This window comes from Atractosteus spatula, chromosome 4, assembly GCF_055471065.1.
Source record: "Atractosteus spatula isolate fAtrSpa1 chromosome 4, fAtrSpa1.hap1, whole genome shotgun sequence".
Classification (NCBI taxonomy): Eukaryota; Metazoa; Chordata; class Actinopteri; order Semionotiformes; family Lepisosteidae; genus Atractosteus; species Atractosteus spatula.
In genome coordinates, this window is record NC_142709.1 from 11,208,717 (window position 1) to 11,225,566 (window position 16,850).

At 38.9% G+C, this 16,850-nt stretch overlaps 1 protein-coding gene across 4 annotated transcripts in view; it reads right to left on the bottom strand.

Annotated features, from left to right (window-relative positions):
• Positions 1 to 16,850, bottom strand: part of dcaf6 (ddb1 and cul4 associated factor 6) — a 47,347-nt gene that overhangs the window by 2,591 nt on the left and 27,906 nt on the right. For 2 of the 4 annotated variants that reach the window (XM_088912439.1, XM_088912437.1), the window contains 8 exons: positions 14,894 to 14,953; positions 12,227 to 12,341; positions 11,299 to 11,414; positions 8,504 to 8,885; positions 6,811 to 6,852; positions 4,761 to 4,899; positions 2,310 to 2,466; positions 857 to 945 (listed from right to left, as the gene is read on the bottom strand). In XM_088912439.1, coding sequence (XP_088768565.1) covers positions 857 to 945; positions 2,310 to 2,466; positions 4,761 to 4,899; positions 6,811 to 6,852; positions 8,504 to 8,885; positions 11,299 to 11,414; positions 12,227 to 12,341; positions 14,894 to 14,953 — 1,100 coding nt within the window. The remainder of the gene's footprint in view (positions 1 to 856; positions 946 to 2,309; positions 2,467 to 4,760; positions 4,900 to 6,810; positions 6,853 to 8,503; positions 8,886 to 11,298; positions 11,415 to 12,226; positions 12,342 to 14,893; positions 14,954 to 16,850) is intronic. The other 2 variants (XM_088912440.1, XM_088912438.1) reach the window with 1 other exon arrangement.

The window sequence follows — 16,850 nt, forward strand, 5'->3', positions numbered from 1 at the left end:
TGGAGTTTGTATGTTCTCCCTGTATTTGTTTGGGTTTCCTCCAGGTGCTTCAGTTTCCTCCCACTGTTGAAAGACACACAGTACTGGAAGGCTAATCGAGTTCTGTAAACATTAGCCCTGGTTCGAGTGTGTGTATCTCTGTTTGTGTCTGTGTGTGCCCTTTGATTGGCTGGCACCCCGTCCAGTGTGTATCATGCCTTGCCCCTAATGCTTCCCAGCAAAGTTTCTGGGCCACTATGACCCTGAGTTATTCGAAGTGATATAATGACGATCTCCATAAAAAACTGCTCTGCAACTACAAAGGAAACTTTTGTCAAATCAGTCTATCTGAACCCTTTACCATGATTGCTTTGAATTCAAGTAGTGCTCTCAGAGATGTATTCCTTAAAGCAGTGTTCAGAATCAGGTCTGTAACACATTTTAGAATAAAGGCTTCACTCTAAACACAGAGGACTCAGATGTCCCATTAGTTCATTTGTTTTTGGCTGTCTGTATTGGACCCAGCACAAACTCCTACCAGGTCACACCCAGACTTAAGACTTAAAACTAGAATACCAGTGAGAATTTCACCAGCCGACAATCGCATCTTTAAACTCAAAATGCAGCTAATTTTGCTCCACATATCAATGTGGAATGTGAATTTGTCATGGGCAAAATTAAACCAAAATGCAATAGGCTTCATGCAGGATGTGTGTCAGGAATGGCAAGAGAGTTAAGAGAAACAGGGTGGTAAATGTCAGAAAAACTACTCGGACTGTGCGTTAGAACAACTCAGCTTTTGCCCAAAGATGAATCCTAAGTAGACTAATTTTCCATGTACAACATACCCACTTAACAAACCCCCCCGAGAATATACCTCTTCAGCAAGCTTTCTGTTAAAAGATGGAGATTCTTCCAGTGGTGACCAAATCTTGATATCATAGTCTATTCCCGATGAAGCGAGAACTGGAAATGTAGATGTGCATAGAAGGAAATTACACATACATCACTCTAGCAACAGCATTGTTCGCAGTCCAACCCTTAGATATTTTTTAATAAAGCTTATTGAGCGTCACAAATTAAAACTCATAATTTCTCCCCACAGGCATTTTCATGCCTAAAAGATTTCTCATACTTTAAGTGCATAATTCACATTTATTATACTTGCATGGCGGACACAATCGGTATAATATCAACCATTACTCTTTCTTTGCCTTACTGCTTTGGAACTCTGTTCCATCAGTAAGCCTTATTGACTACCATCAAATATTTTTTTCTATACTAAACGCTATACTGGAGATAATTACAAAAACAGAAACAGTGTCTCTGTTATAAAAATTACACATTGTTATATCATTTTTTGTGTAAAAACGAATCTCTCGGTTATATTCTGTGTACAAAAAAATGTTAGTTTCATACTTAGGTATTTATATAAAACAAAACAATATATGTTGTCAAATACTGGCCAGTGTTTACTATTAATAGCAACTACGCCCTGTTGAGACAACAGAATAATGCAAACAGATGTTTGTGTGACAAAGTGCAAAGCCCAGCATGGGGAGGTTGGCAGTAGGCCTGCTTTCTCACTGGACACACCTTCTTCTTATGAGAAGAGGTTAGCTTTGATTTTTAATGCTGTCCTAGAAAATGTATTCCTAGCAACCTGAATAGTACTCCTGGAATTTTCATTAAAGCAGCTGGGAGTGCGTTTAAGTTCCTGCCTCTTCACAATTCATTGCACAACATACTCTGCTACATTTACATTGCTGTTTTTTCTTTAAAAATAAACAAGTAAAGGCATATATAAATTTAATTAGTGATCTATGCAAAGGTACTATTTAACAAAGAAGTGTCAAAAGCCATACAATGTGCTGAGTTGATCAGCTCTTTGCAATCTGGCAAGATGCATGACAGAAATTCAAAGAACGCAGGATGTAATTTGAAAGCACTGTGCAGTGTCAAAAACAGTCTGGACACCTTTCTTTAAAAATACTTTGGATATTAGTTTAGGTTTCTAGTTGTTAAAATCAGAATTAAGGACTAAAGCAGTATTTTCCAACAGGAAGTTCTTTAGACAGTAATTGGTGAATTTTGCGAAAAGTCACATTCAGAGAAATGAAAATAAATTAGTTTAAATTCTTCTTAGATTCAAGAATAAGACAAACCACTTTTTTAGAACTTTCCTCTTGACAAGCAGCTGTGGGATTGAGGGACTAATATGCTGACACAGATGTTTGGGCCTTTGACTGAATGCCTGAAAATCTGAGCAGCCTTATTTGAGCTCTAAGGTACACAATACATTTTAATCTTCTAGGACATACAGTACTTACTGGGATCAAAGGGGTGGGGCTGGAGGCAGTTTACCACATGGTTATCTGCCTCCAGCAACATCAGATGTTCGGCTGTGTGTCGATCCCAAATAAAGATGTGCCCACAGTCAGAGCCACTCATGACAAAATTACTCCCCCAGAAACTGGATTCCTTGATCTAAAATAAAAACGTCAAACACAGGTGGTAAAAAGCATACATAATTAAAGCAAATACAACATAAAAGTAGCATCTGAACATCCTTACCCCGTCATTCCACCCCTAAAAGCCTGCCAGCTAGCTGTATTTTTGATCTCCTAGCAATCTCTCTCTCTAATAACAGACATTGTAGGAACTGTTTCTTGGTACATGTAGTGGACAAAAAAAATGGGAATGAGTGTAAAGTCACTTAAAAAGGGTGGCCTGGACAGCCTGTGTGCACAGCAGTATAGAGTCTACCAGTGTCTGCAATGCTGCAGGAAGGATGTGGCACCACTCCTGTGTGTCAGGCACTGTTCCAGAACATCCCATAAATGCTCGACTGGGACCTGGTAACTGAAAAGGCCGTGGCATATGGATAACATCACTGTCATTCAAATAAAATACCCTTTGGCCACATATGCTCTGTAGATGGGCACGTCGTCATGCTGAAAGACACCCCTCCAGGCAAGACAGTGATTACTCATTAATCATTGAGGAGTGATTAGCATTGACCGTGCCTCCTAGGGGATTGAGAATCTCTATAGCAGGAAAGTGTGCTCCACAGAACCAGCAGAACCCTTCACTATTGAAGCTGGGCATTCAAGGCTGTAGAGGTCTTTAGCATGGTGCCACATGACCACACGTCCATTTGTCCACAATATGGTGAGGGATGGTTCATCTGACCAGATCGCATTTCTAGACTGTCCCACTGCTCGTTCTCTTGGCAGCACTTGATATGCAAATGTCTATTGCCAAGTCTGATGAGTAGTTTGTGTACTGCAAGCCCATTTCGGCCATGAAAAGAGAGATCAACAGACTGCTTTACAACTTTGCACGCCGGCTGAATGCAATTTTTGCCCTACCCTTTCTTCTTAATATATTTGTTCAAACTCTCTCAAGTGGACTGAGGATCAGGTATGGACGGCAGTTTGAGCCTTTTCACAGATTCCAGTCTGATTCGGTTGAGGACTTTGACTGGGCTTCTCAAGAATACACACTTTCTTATTCTTAAGCCACTCCAGTGTAGCTTTAGCTTTGTCCTCAAAGGCAGACAGAAACAGATTCTCCTCCAAGATTTACCTATATTTCGCTCTCTCCACTTTCCTCTCAGTCTTTTCCAGTCCAAATGGACGAGAAGCACCCCCTATAACATAATGGTATCATCACCATGCTTGACTGTAGGGATGGTGTTGACTGAGCTATTTGCTGTGATAAGTCCACACCAAACATTTATTAGACAAAAGTTCCAATTCTGTCTCTTCTAAATACAACACCTTTTGCAACAGCATTTTTGCAGGCTCACTAGGTTGTTTTGATGGAAACTCCACGAGTCCCGGAAATTGTTGACTTGTGTACATTTGTCTCTCATCTCAGTCACTGAAATCTATACTTGTTTCAAAGAAGTACTTCACTGTACAGAAATGGGTCGTTCTTTCAAAGTTGTTGTTGATCTCTCAGGGAAATCCCTCACCAGTGTCTTGTCAGGTTGCTCAGTTTGGAGTGACAGCCTGATATAGGCACTTTAGGTGGTAAGGTATACATTGAAATTGATAAGATATACTGATATTATGAGACTTCTGTATTTTTTGTACCCTTCTCTTGATCAGTGCTTTTCAACGACTTTATGCTCAACTTCCTTTGAAAGCTCCTTAGTCTTTATAGGGTTTTAGCCTTCATAGGTTTTGCTTGAAATTCACTATCCTGCCAAGGAACCTCACAGGGCCAGGTGGTTTTATTCAGAAATCACAGGAACTACTATTAGACACAGACAGAGGCCGATAAACTAACTGTCTTGTAAGAGTAATATAGTGCACTTAAAGTAATTTTGGCTTGTCACGGCAAAAGGGGCTAAAAAGTAATGCAATCATGACTTTTCCATTACATTCTCATATTTTTCTTAGTTTTCTTTTTTAAAAAAATCTCTTTTGATTTGAATTTGTGGAGAAGGTTGTGTGTATAACCAATATGAGTTGTACTTATATCATGAATAAATATCATAACTGCAAGCTTTAAAACAACAAAATGTGAAAACTAATCAAGTCTCTGAATACTTTAGCAAGGCACCACAGGTAATATATATATTCTTCTTTCACAACTTGGAAAATGTAGCATTTTAATCACAATATGTTTCTTTCTAGAGATCGCATACTGTAAATGTAAAACAACAGGTCGAAGACTGAAATATATCAAATAAAACATGTAAATCTAACCACCTAGCTACACTCATGCTAGGCTCAAAACAGTTATATTTGCAACTCTGCACAATGTTGTACCATGGTTCGGGAGTTGCGATGGCCTTTGTAAACCATCTTGACTGCCGGTCTTCTGATATTTAGGGTCTCATTCTCCTCCATCTCACGCCGCTCCTTTCTCCTCCTGAAGAGCTCCTGGATGCGGGCCGCAGCACTGCGTCTGTGAAAGGGGTAGGGCAGCTGTTAACCTTCCTAAACTGGCCCCACGTTTCAGCCTTTCTTCCCTCGGGCTGCGGCGCTTTGTCAGATGACAGAGGGTAAAGAGGCTGGTGTTGGGTATTGTTCACATGCAGCCAAAGCCCGTCACAGAGCTTACACACCACCACACGACCCTCTTCGTTAATAACACCGACACAGAGTTTTTTTAAAATAATTTGTATCTATAGGAAATCGAGAGTGGTTTCCAATGGGTTGCAGACAAACTCATGTAAAAGCTACAGAAAATGACAGTTAAGTCGAACACTGCAGGTAAACGACAAAAAATGTAAAACTTTGCATGTGGACATGTCATGAAGGAATGTGACATGATGTCATGACCTGATCTCAATGATGGAGCTAACTGTTATTACAATTATTAAGGCAGAAATTCAGAGAGCTGTGTAAACGGTTGTTGCAGTAGCTATAATCGCACTACTCAAAAACTAGGAGTTCCAAGGGTCTTTAAGTAGCTGCTCACCCTGAAATCCCCAATGTTTTTACAGTCTTGCTTAAAAGCAGGAATAATCACAGTAGGTAGAGGATTCAGACATTTAAATAAAGGTATATGAATTTTTTGCTGATCTTTGTAACAACATTACATTAGATCCACAAGAGGTAAAGTTTTGCATCGTCGTTTGCAGATTGCTTTAAAAGCATGGAATTTAGGCTAAAAAGCTACAGTACATTTCTCTTACTGGAAATACAAAGTGGAATGTCATTAAGTTTAAATTTACAGAGTGCTCTTCATCGAATCGAAACATTCCATTAAAAACTACATACATGGATGAAAAGATCAAGATCCCATTCACACTTTAAAATAAGCAAGGAACTAATCACTGTATAATAGAACCTATTTGAATTATTTTGTAAGAAGCAGTTCTTGAGTGCAAAAGGCTAAAGACAGCATGTCCAAGGAGCCTTGTGTGTTCCAACAAAGGAATGTTTTTTTATTGAAATGCATCCGACTTGTTGAATTCCATGCACTGTCCCTCCTTACTACACATTCCTCCTCTCATGCCAGCTTTCAGTGGTGCCCCTCAGCAGTGAAACGGCTGCCCCTGCTGTGTGATGGGTCTGATGAAAATCTCCTAATTAAAAGACCAGGGGTAGCAGCAGTCTCCAGTGCCCGAACCAGCTTGAAGCAGACATTTTCAGAACGCAGCACATTCATCTTACCCATACATAATGGCTCTTTTCATGGTTTAGATGGTCAATAATCAAAAAGGCATTTCAAAAGTTTAACAAGTAAAGAAAGGAAAGATGTAAGCGTTTAAGCACCGAATAAGTCCATTTTACAGGATTTATTGTATAGTATAATTGAGTTGTGTATGCTTCTTATTTACTTAAAGCTGGAAGGGAAAAAGTGTGCAGGAAAATATAAATATCACATTTTCAAGGACTAACAATCTGTTATATATCCACAGTATTTTGTTTCAAATGGTCAGTAAGGAATTAAAGAACAGAAGATTAGCAGAATTCTTTGTATTTTCCTAAAGATGGAGAAAGCCAACTACTATGTCATTGGGTGTATCATGTTCCTACAAATATCATCTCTCGTATTATTCATATCTGTGGACTACGCCTTTTACTGCAGTGTATCTGCTTCCTATGGGTTCCTAGTGTCTGAATAATTAGAACACAAAACCGAAACTCATGCGCACATGCAGTTCAACACAAACGGAGCGCATTGTCACACCACACGTTCTATAGATTAGTGCTGTTTTACTGATCCAGTCTAACAAATTCGGCACAGTCAAGACCACATAAAGCATTTCCACTTGAAGGTCTGTCTCCTGGAATTTCTTTTTCTAAATGTTAATAACATCACTTCTAGCAGTTAATTACTTTAGTAAGAAGGAAATTTTAGAATTACCTTATCATTCTATCACCTACTGCTGATCCTCTGAAATTAAATCTATTGGAAGGAACACAATATTTATAAACTTTACTTATAAAGCTAACTACAAAATATAATGTCTGTTAAACACATCTGTACATACACATTTACCAATTGCAATTAGCTCCACAAATGTTTATAATGATTATGAATACACACATGGGTCAAATCAATATAGAATACTGTTATTTTCCACTGAGGTTACTGTAGGTAATCACCATGTAAATACTATCTTTACACTTTCTACAAAATGTGAACTAAAGAACCTTATCCGACTTAATCTGCATTTTCTTTAGAATTAATCTACAGCATATTAAGGAGACACAATTTGTAGTATAAGCATTGCTCCAGGTCAGATATACTGCTGAATAATAAAATAATCACAAAGATATATGAAATGGTTTTGTGATGCACTAAACAGGAAGCTTTCATAGAGAGCTGACACAACCAGACTTGGTCACCAACTTTAAATTATAGGTCAGCAGGGGATATAACAGAAAGAGCAATTTATGTACAACACAGCTCTTTCAGAATGGAACAAAAGTCCATTCAGGGGGTCAGGCTAGTCTGCCTGTGAGAGAGCTACACTATCACAGAGCACAGAACACATTAGATTTACATGGCTTGTACTACAAGTTCATCTGCTCTTGTAGTAATGAAACTAAAACAACGCCGCAGGCACAACCTGCATCTCTGAAGATTTAGAGGTTTCCAACCAGTGACAAAGGACAACAAATCCTCAAGACCCTACAACCTAAGGTGTTTTACAATACCAACATCTTTCTCTTGCCGATATCAGGATTAAAACTACATTTTTGAACAGCAACTTAAAAGGATATGTGACAGATCAATTTTCATTGTCATCTAAATGTTCTCTGGGTATCGTATGATAAACTGTGACAATCAGCATTGTGTTAATGAATTCGTAAGTTCAAACTGGCAAGAGGAGTGAACAACAGGGAGATATGGGAGTGAGCATCAGCAAGAGCAAAAAGCTGAAAAGCTTAATGGAACAGCAGTAAAACATTTTCATTTGGAATCTATTTTCGGTTTTGTCATCTATAGATATACTGCATGTTGTGCAAGGCTATGCAGTACAGCATTTAAAGCTGAGTTTCAGAATTGTAAAAACAAGAAACACATAGTCCATCAATTTCATGACTGTACATATACTCAAAATGGCAACACAACTCCAATGAAACTAAAAACAAGAAATATGCTTAGCCCAAATGCTAAGGTGCAGTGAAGCAATTGACTACTGATGGTTACAAATACTTCAGCAGCACAGCTAATTCTGATCCTCAGTGCTTTAATAATTAATGCTCCTGATCATATTCCCATTCCTTTAAAGAAAAAAAAAAGTTTTTTGCCCTTTCCAAAAAATAAGTAATAAGAAAAAGATAATTGGGCATATATAACGTGTGCAACACAAAATACCAATAAAAACAACTGGAGTAAAATTAAAATCTTCAAAATTAATCAACCACACTAGTGCATCACCATGTTTAAAAAAGACCAATAAATCTGGTACCCTATACTTGCACAAACGATGTGAAAGCTTTTGTCCACAAACAGCCAATCCCGGGAAAAACTATTTTGTCTGAGACGATGCATGAAGATGACAAGTTCTGTACAGCTGGTGAGTGTGTCTGACAGCAGTTGAACATACCTCTGACCCTGTCCGGCACGATACCTTGCTGACGGTATTAAAATGGGGTCATCGTCACTGTCGTCTGAATCCTGGTAGCTGCGGGTGGCCTGCTCGCGACTGCTTTCTCCCGCAGGCTCGGTGCGCCGGCACGACTCGCTAGGGTTCTCCAGGCCTGCCCCCGCCTGCTGCTCCTCCTGGGGCTGGGAGGAGGCACTGTCCGCTCCCTGAGGGAGCTCTTCTGCCGGCCCGGCCGCGGGGCTCTCCGGAGAGCTGGGAGAGGCCTTTTCCGTGCTGCTGTCCGCGCTCTCCTCGCCTCCAGCTCCAGCCGGTCCCGCCCCAGTCTGCTCGGCGGGCTCCAGTGCTTTGGACTGCACGGGCTTTTCCGCTAGAGCTGACGGTGCTGCCACACAGAGACAAATGCACTTTAAATCGTCTAAAAACATTTCGGTAATACATTCAGCTGGTCCTGCATAACAATTAACCCCCGTCTGAGTTAAGTGAAATAAACTGACATATGAAAATCGCCAAGAAATCGGAATTGTTGTATCCTTTTTTTACTTAGTATATTAAATATAAGCAAAATTAAGTTATCTGGTCTAAGATGCATCTATAGGGAAAGTGAGCATTATCATGCACAATGCTTTGCTGCTCCATGGAGCTGTTTTCAAGTGAACTACTTTTAGAAAACAAAAACATTAGGTTATTACTGCCCTGGTTTCTTTAAATAGCAACAAAGCCGTCACCTCAAGGGTAATTCTCAGATTAACCTACTATCTCAAATGGTTGATATGGACTTTTAGCAAATACAAATACATGTCCAAAAATCAGTAGGGAGGACACAGTGACCTCAAATGGTAATAATTGTGTTGGTATTGCAGGGAACCAGGGCTGAAGTGAGAACCTAACGTCCCTTTCAATTACATAAATACAGAAAAGATTAATCCCAAGAGTAAGCAAATCCCTGATTTAAGGACCAGTAATGTTTAATATACTATAGTACTTTTCAAAGTTTACGGGCTACATACCCCTTTCCTAACTATAACTGGTGATACTGCAATGTCTATATCACTGATTACCAGAAGAATGGTATCCTGTCTTCATGAACACATTACAGTTAAATCAGTCAAAATAATGGTGCTTAAACAGGGCAGTCACAGGTCAAGTCATTAATACTATGTGCAACAATAAGTAAAAAAAACATTCCTGCACAACATTAACCTATATTAAGAGTAAAAGCTGAGGTTTCTTGTGATAGTTGTCTCTACTTGAGAGTGCATTCTTCTGTAAACCATTGTCTGCATTTTGCCTTTGTACATATATTTTTTTAAATCTTGATTGCTTTAAGTACAGAAATCTCTCAAAGATCCGCTCTGGTGAAGGGAATCATTATCTTTAAAGTTCACGTATGACTGGTCCATAAAGTCCTGCATTCTATGCACCCAAAACTCCACCAGAACTTTGTGTGCAAATTTTAATTTTAGTCAAATTAAATTTAGTCAAGGGTGTTATTATCGCTGAGGGCATGAGAGCCAAGGAAGTGTAGGAGACACGATTCTGTACCCAGACATTTTCTGATAGCTCTATCCATTGTGAGGAATTATATTAAGTGGCTGTCGGAGCTGTAGCAAGTGTTACATGACTTCAGTTCTCATTTTCTCATCTACATGCATTCCATTTTTCTCTCTAGCTGCATTCTCCAGATGGAAATGAATTGTTTGAAAGGTCACAGAATCAGTGAAATGGTTTCAGCCTACATGTAGTCAAATTGGTATAACTTCTTGGTATAATTTCCCTCGGGTATATAAAGGCTTTCTAGATGCAGAATCAACACTTAAAGAAAGCAAACACGAAGAGCTTTTGAAACAAGTCAGCAATAAAGTAGTAGTGAGGTACAAAGAAGAAGGTTTTAGAAGTGCTGATCAGCCCTCTCAGCACAGTGAAGTGCCATTAAGAAGTGGAAGATACATCACCCAGACACTACTCAGATCAGATCACCTTCCCCAGCTGAACAGCCAGACAAGTGGAAGGCTGATTTGGGTTATCAAAGTTCTGTGTCTGAGATGGAAGTCAGGGTTCACAAACCGATGATATCCCTAACCCTAGCTAGCGTTTGTGGGCAGGTGACAAGAATGAAGCCTTTACTGAAAATAACTCGTCTTAAAACTCAAATGAGATACACTGCGGATGTGGCAGAAAGTTTTGCCATCACGTGAGGCAAAAATAGAAGTTTTTGCTCAAAACCAAAAGGATTACATCTGGCATAAGCCTGAAACCACACATCACCCCGTAAACACCGTCCTAGGATACCAAGCATGGTGGTGGCAGCATCATGTTATGGGGAGACTTTGCATCAGTATGGACTGAGCAACTAAGGAGAACGTAGAGGAAAATGGACGATGAGCACAATCTACTTGAGTAAGCCATGAATCCTAGTCTGGTTGCAGCATGCACAGTGCATCAACAGCAATCAAAGCGCAAGGCTGCACGCCATGTTCTGGTTTTTCACACTTTGAGTCGATTTTAATGCGTCTATGAAATTTCGTGTCCCAGCGGCCCACTAACCCCGCTCCCCAGGCTACCCCAGCCACATTGTAGAAGTCGATAACCAGGCTTCTTCTTGAAATGGCTGGTGATAGGGTGATGCTTATGCTACTGTACGTACTTGAAAGGGAAATCTGAACTGTGAAGTGAACTATCCCCCCTTTCTCAAGGTTCCTATTAAGCACACAATAACTTTTTGTTATACTGTATCATGACTTGAGTCTTTAGTGACTCATTTTGAAACAAAAGAAGACACCAGCATCATGTCCCACCTGCCTCCATGCTCTCCGGCGAAGACTCCTCTTTGCTCTGTGTTTTCTGGGGCTCCTCAGGTTTGTCTAGCTTGCTGTGACCCCCACTTCCCCTGGAACTGGAGGCAGTGCTGCTCCTGTCAAATGGGTGGAAAAGAGACACAGAATGACCCAGTGAACCCACTGCTCCACTGGAAGAGAAAATCCTTCACACCTTCACTCTATCAGGTGGATGCTACAGAATACAGCTTTCCACACATCTCTGCAACAACACTGGGTCCCTGGGTTCAGCTCCTGGAGTGCTATCTGCATGGAGTCTGCATATTTTCCCATGTTTGTTTGGGTTTCTTACAGGTGCTCCAGTTTCCTTCTGGGAAAACTGGCCCAGGTGTGAGTGCATGTGTTTTTGTGTCTGTGTCCCCTGTGAAGGACTGGCATCCTGTCCAGGGTGTATCCTGCCTTGTGGCCAGTGTTTGTCAGCATAGTATCCAGTTCCCCTGCAACACTGAATTGGATAAAGATAGAAAATGATGGATGCACAATAGCTATACTAAATGCAGTCCATATAAAAAAATATTATAAGCTAAATGTGATTGATAAATTATGTTTCCTTGATGCTCATCATTGAAGGGAACATCCAATTATGTTTACATCAATTAAACAATAATAATTATGTAGGTATAATTTACAGCATTTAATTATTCTGATTTAATTTTAAACTCAGCGCTGTTGGAAAATAGGACACAAAAATAATGAATACTTATCACAACAAGAATGAGTGTAAAAACTCCTCCAAAGCTCAACTGTGCTCTTTATATACAGTATATGCATGAAAAACCCATCATTAGAAAATATGTTTAATAAAGAAAAAGAAACTGTTAGCATCCAGAAAGAGTACATCACATCCCCTAACTGAAGAGTGAATGTTGGCACCCCCCCTGGCACATACCACTCATCAGTGAAGTCCAGTTTGATGGTGCTGGTTGTGGTACCCTCCGTGCTGTAGTGCAAGCTCAGAACTGGCTCCCCTGTCCCACTGCGGGGACTGGCACCTTCTGTACTGCCTGAAACAGTTCCAGAGTGGGCAAGAGGGAAAATCAAAGCATGAGACTCCGACCTCATCCCTTCTGACATGTTACTGTAGCCAATATTTAAAAAAAAAACACAAAATAGATTTAAGTGTAAGTAAGGGGTACGCCCAAATGAGCCATAAACGAAGTACTGAAAAAAGTAATAAAGCAATAAAGGCAATTATGGCAGAACTGCAAACCTTAAAACTAATTTTATTCTGTGATTTTTGATAATACCTTCTACATATGAAGAATGGATTTTCATACTATGCAGTTTGACTCTCACCATAAAAATGCATTAATTTCAGTGACAGCAGGAAAAAACACTGGAAAATCAGGTTTTTAACACTACCCTGACATATCTGGAATACAGTTCTTTATATATACACTAGTAACAGAAGTCTTCCCAGTTACCAACTATAATATTTGCACTTTTAGGCCAGCAGAGCACAGTAGTTTTTTGAAAAAAGATAAAACCTCACTATGAAACTGGATAACATTACTTTCGCCAGTTTCTCATCGGCTTATGGTGCATTTAAAAGTAAACCTTGCAATGTAACTAAGCGAAATCCATTCAAAAAACAGGCAGCTAAACTTCCCAATATTAAAATAAGAAAGCAGACATGGCTCTCAACAAGCACCTTTGAGGTAAATGTGTTCATTTTCAGAAAAAGCAGGTTCTTGCTCTCAGTACAGGTCATTTTTATGCTTTCAAAGCAGGCTGCTTCAACATTAAGAATGCTTGATCAATTAATTGTTGAAGCAATAGCAGAGACTAAACTATACATGCTGATTCACCATCAGAAGAGTGGGCTCATTATGACTGTTACTTTTTGCCAAGATCCACTTCCTTTTCAGGTATGTCATTATTAATCTATCTTTAATCTTGATTAAGATTATTATTAATCTTCACTTCGAGTATCACTCGATATTTTACACACCACCAAATTTGCACATATACACACATGCACACATTTCAGAGGTAGGCATGCAGTGCGTGACACGGCAGATTAAAAAGAGAGTTAACCGACAAGCATTTCACTACAACAATTATAAATATAAAGGCAAAAAGGCAAAACTGATAGGACAGTATACAGCACTTACAAATCAGCACCATATTCTGTACTAAGTTATTCCCACATTTACACTCAAGTCAATGTCTCACACATTGAAGATAAAACTGAAGGAATCCAAGCCTAGTATACAAATGCCATTTTAGTAGGCAAGACTGAGCTTGACTTTGCACTTTCAGCTTTATCTACACTTCAAATACATATTTAGAAGTCATATCAGTTCAAAGGGGAGAAAAACTTCAGCAGATATTGTTTTTTTAAAGGAAATAGATGATCTCTTCAAAGCTTTGAACTGATGCGAGAAGAAAAAGAAGCAAAGCAGAATGAAAATGGTAAAAGTAATCAAATGATGAGAGAAAGGTTATGCACAGCTTTACAGTAAGACAGAAGCAGCTCAAAGACACTGATGACCGCTCAGTCAAGACAAAAAACAGGCCTATCTGGCTAGCCTCTCTTTAGAGGGCTTCTTGCTTCCAAACTAATCCTATCCTTTAGGGCTTATACAGTTTTCACCACAGTTTTTGATATACAGTTTTTATATCAAAAGTCAACGTCAAGAGACGTAAAACTGGGATACCTTAACATTAAATGGACGGGTATTTGAAAAGTCAAAAGTGGATGGGGCATGGGTACATTTCAAATGGATAAGAAAAGATAGTAATTAATGTTGACAGCACAAATGGGATGTAAGTGAAAGACCTTTATTAAATGCAGACAGGTGAAAAGGAATAGAAAGTTTTGCACAAAGGTTGGACTAATTATGAAAATGGAACAGTTAATGCAAGGTGAAAATTCATCACAAGGAGCATAACTCAAGGAAAATACATACTTTTAAACAAAACCCATAAAAAAATACAGGAGTTATTTGTGCAGAAACACAAGGTATAAGAATACCTAAATCTCCCCTAGGCGTTTTCAATTTAAACATTTGCAAGGATTTTAAAATGAGGACTGAAGAAATACGCTAGCTTTCTTTTGCAAGAGAAAAAAGGACAAGCACTTCTGTAGCTATGTCTACAAAATATGTTGAATAGTTACAGATCCTCTGGTCTATCTTATGCCAGTGTATGCCAAGATAATAAACATCACATTAGATGGCAAGACTGATTAAACCAGGAGTTTTTTTTAAATAATTTATTCTTTAGTATTTGTAGCACTCCATCATTACCTGGGTATTATAATCATCTCCAAAATCATTTCCATTCTGCTTTTCATCTGGGGAACAGTGGGGAGGTGGGGTAATAGGAGGCAGAGACGTCATGATTTCAACCAAAAATAAAAACACGATGAAGCTAGGTCATGCAGTATCTTTGACCCGTTTTCCGACCTGTGTTCTGTGAGTATTATGTATGCAACTAAACAAAATGCAGGAAACAGGCACATTTACTTGCATGAAATGGGGTAAAGAGAAAAGGCTTAGCAAAATGTAAGCAGAGATGTGACGAGCTCGCCATATCTCTGGGCTGAACGCACCCTGTTGCTCATCGAGAGACATGGATCCAAGCTGTTTGTTAACCACGGAGGAGGGGGAATCTGTAACAAAAATGAGACTTTAACTAAAAATTAAAATACAAAAAGTGAGAAAAAAAATCTAATGGAAGCAGCAAAAACTTGCAAAGAAAGTCGAGCCATGAATGGTGTAAAGCAGCCATGTACTATAAATCCTGAAAAAACACAAAAGGTTATTATTTACCCATCTTGTGGCTTCAATACTTAAAGCTCTGACGTACAGTGTACCCTCCTGAATCACGATCCTAAATAAAAAGCTAGCAGCTCAGCTTTAATAATATTAGGTTCAATAGACAAGCCGATTTGAACAAAAGACAAACGTCTTTAACCAAGTGTGGTTGTTTAACCACACTTTGTCATCTTTCTTTGTTTTCAATTATGTTTTGTTTATAATTATGTTTCCACTGTTATCATGCCCCAGTCTGCATCAATACAATGACCCATAACCCAAGTATAAAGGTACAAACGGCAAAGCTGTTACCCGTGATGAAAGCTTTGATCAGCAAACCTGGCGTTTCCCAAGCCTGACTCTATCCAAGCCAGCTCAGCCAACAGTTTAAAGTGTCCTGCCTCAGCTAAGCAGTGGTGTAGCCTTGTTTCCACCTGTATTCTGATAGCGCTGGCACCTACACAAAAGCTTCTTTAAAACTGACTCTGTGAGGGTTTATTTCTTGCATTGTAAATGCATTCCTTTTTTTGGCATTTACAAATTCTAAAAAAAAAAATAAAAAACTCATCCATCAGTGATGCAGATAAATAAAAAAGAATGAAAAATCAATTATGTCACTGCTTGAAGTCCATAACTTAATAGAAACAGGGTATCTTGGAATGTGTTCAAACTCTATCTTCAATAACGTCACAAAATATGGTAATGTTTTTGAAAACTGGTGTGCTGGTTCTATTTTAATAGGTACAAGCTAAATTAATATATATCCTATCAGCACCTGAAAAATAGTTCACTTTTGCTAAGGAAAATAATTCAAAAGAAACAATAGCTAACATGATTTTAGCACAGTCCTACCAAAGGGATTTGTTGCACACTGCATATTGTAATCACCAGCATCAGACAACTACGGGAGGAAGATAAGGTGTTATAATGTGTAATACAGCCAAACCATTGTTATGTCATGTAAGTTGGGACCACAATGTCTATTACACACTTTCGCAAAGCGTGACACAATCATAAGCTGGATTTCATATGACTAATGCATGTCATATCTCAACAACATTCCCGCAAATACAAAACACACATAGACTATGATGAAAGGGCAAGCAAACAGAATCTCCCTCTGATGAAGAAATACTAAAACAATAATTTGAATTACTCTTGAGAATTGGTGGGCCTGTTCAGACGTTCACAGATCCGTGTCAAAAAGAAGAGCTGTACATAGAAACTGATCGCCAACACCATAGCAATCTGACTCATGTAACTCCCTACACAGGAGAGAGTATCGATTCAGTACACGATCATACTAAGCAGACTTTCAGTCAGAAATTAAACATATTTATACACAGAAAATTGCAGTGAATACTAAAAGACAACAAACTAAGAATTTATTCAATAATTATTTTGTTGAGTTTGAGTTATCAATAACAAAGCTGGTCAAACTGCCTATTAAATAGTTGGGAATGAAGTTATTTAGATGTTTCCTTCTATAGTCCTTAAAGTAGGAATCTTTTGATATATCTATCACTGTCTGCTGTAGAGTGTACAGACGTTGTGCAGTCTACAATCTACAAAAATCTACATTTGATAGTAGTGTGCCCATCATATTGAACAGAATGATGAGAGCTATAATTAGACATCAAATCAGAGGAAGCTAATAAAAACACGTCAAAGCAACTGATGGCAAAGAACAGCAAAGTTCTCTGTGATCCTTCAACCAGCTACTCAGTAACACCTTAGTAATTAAGTTCGTAG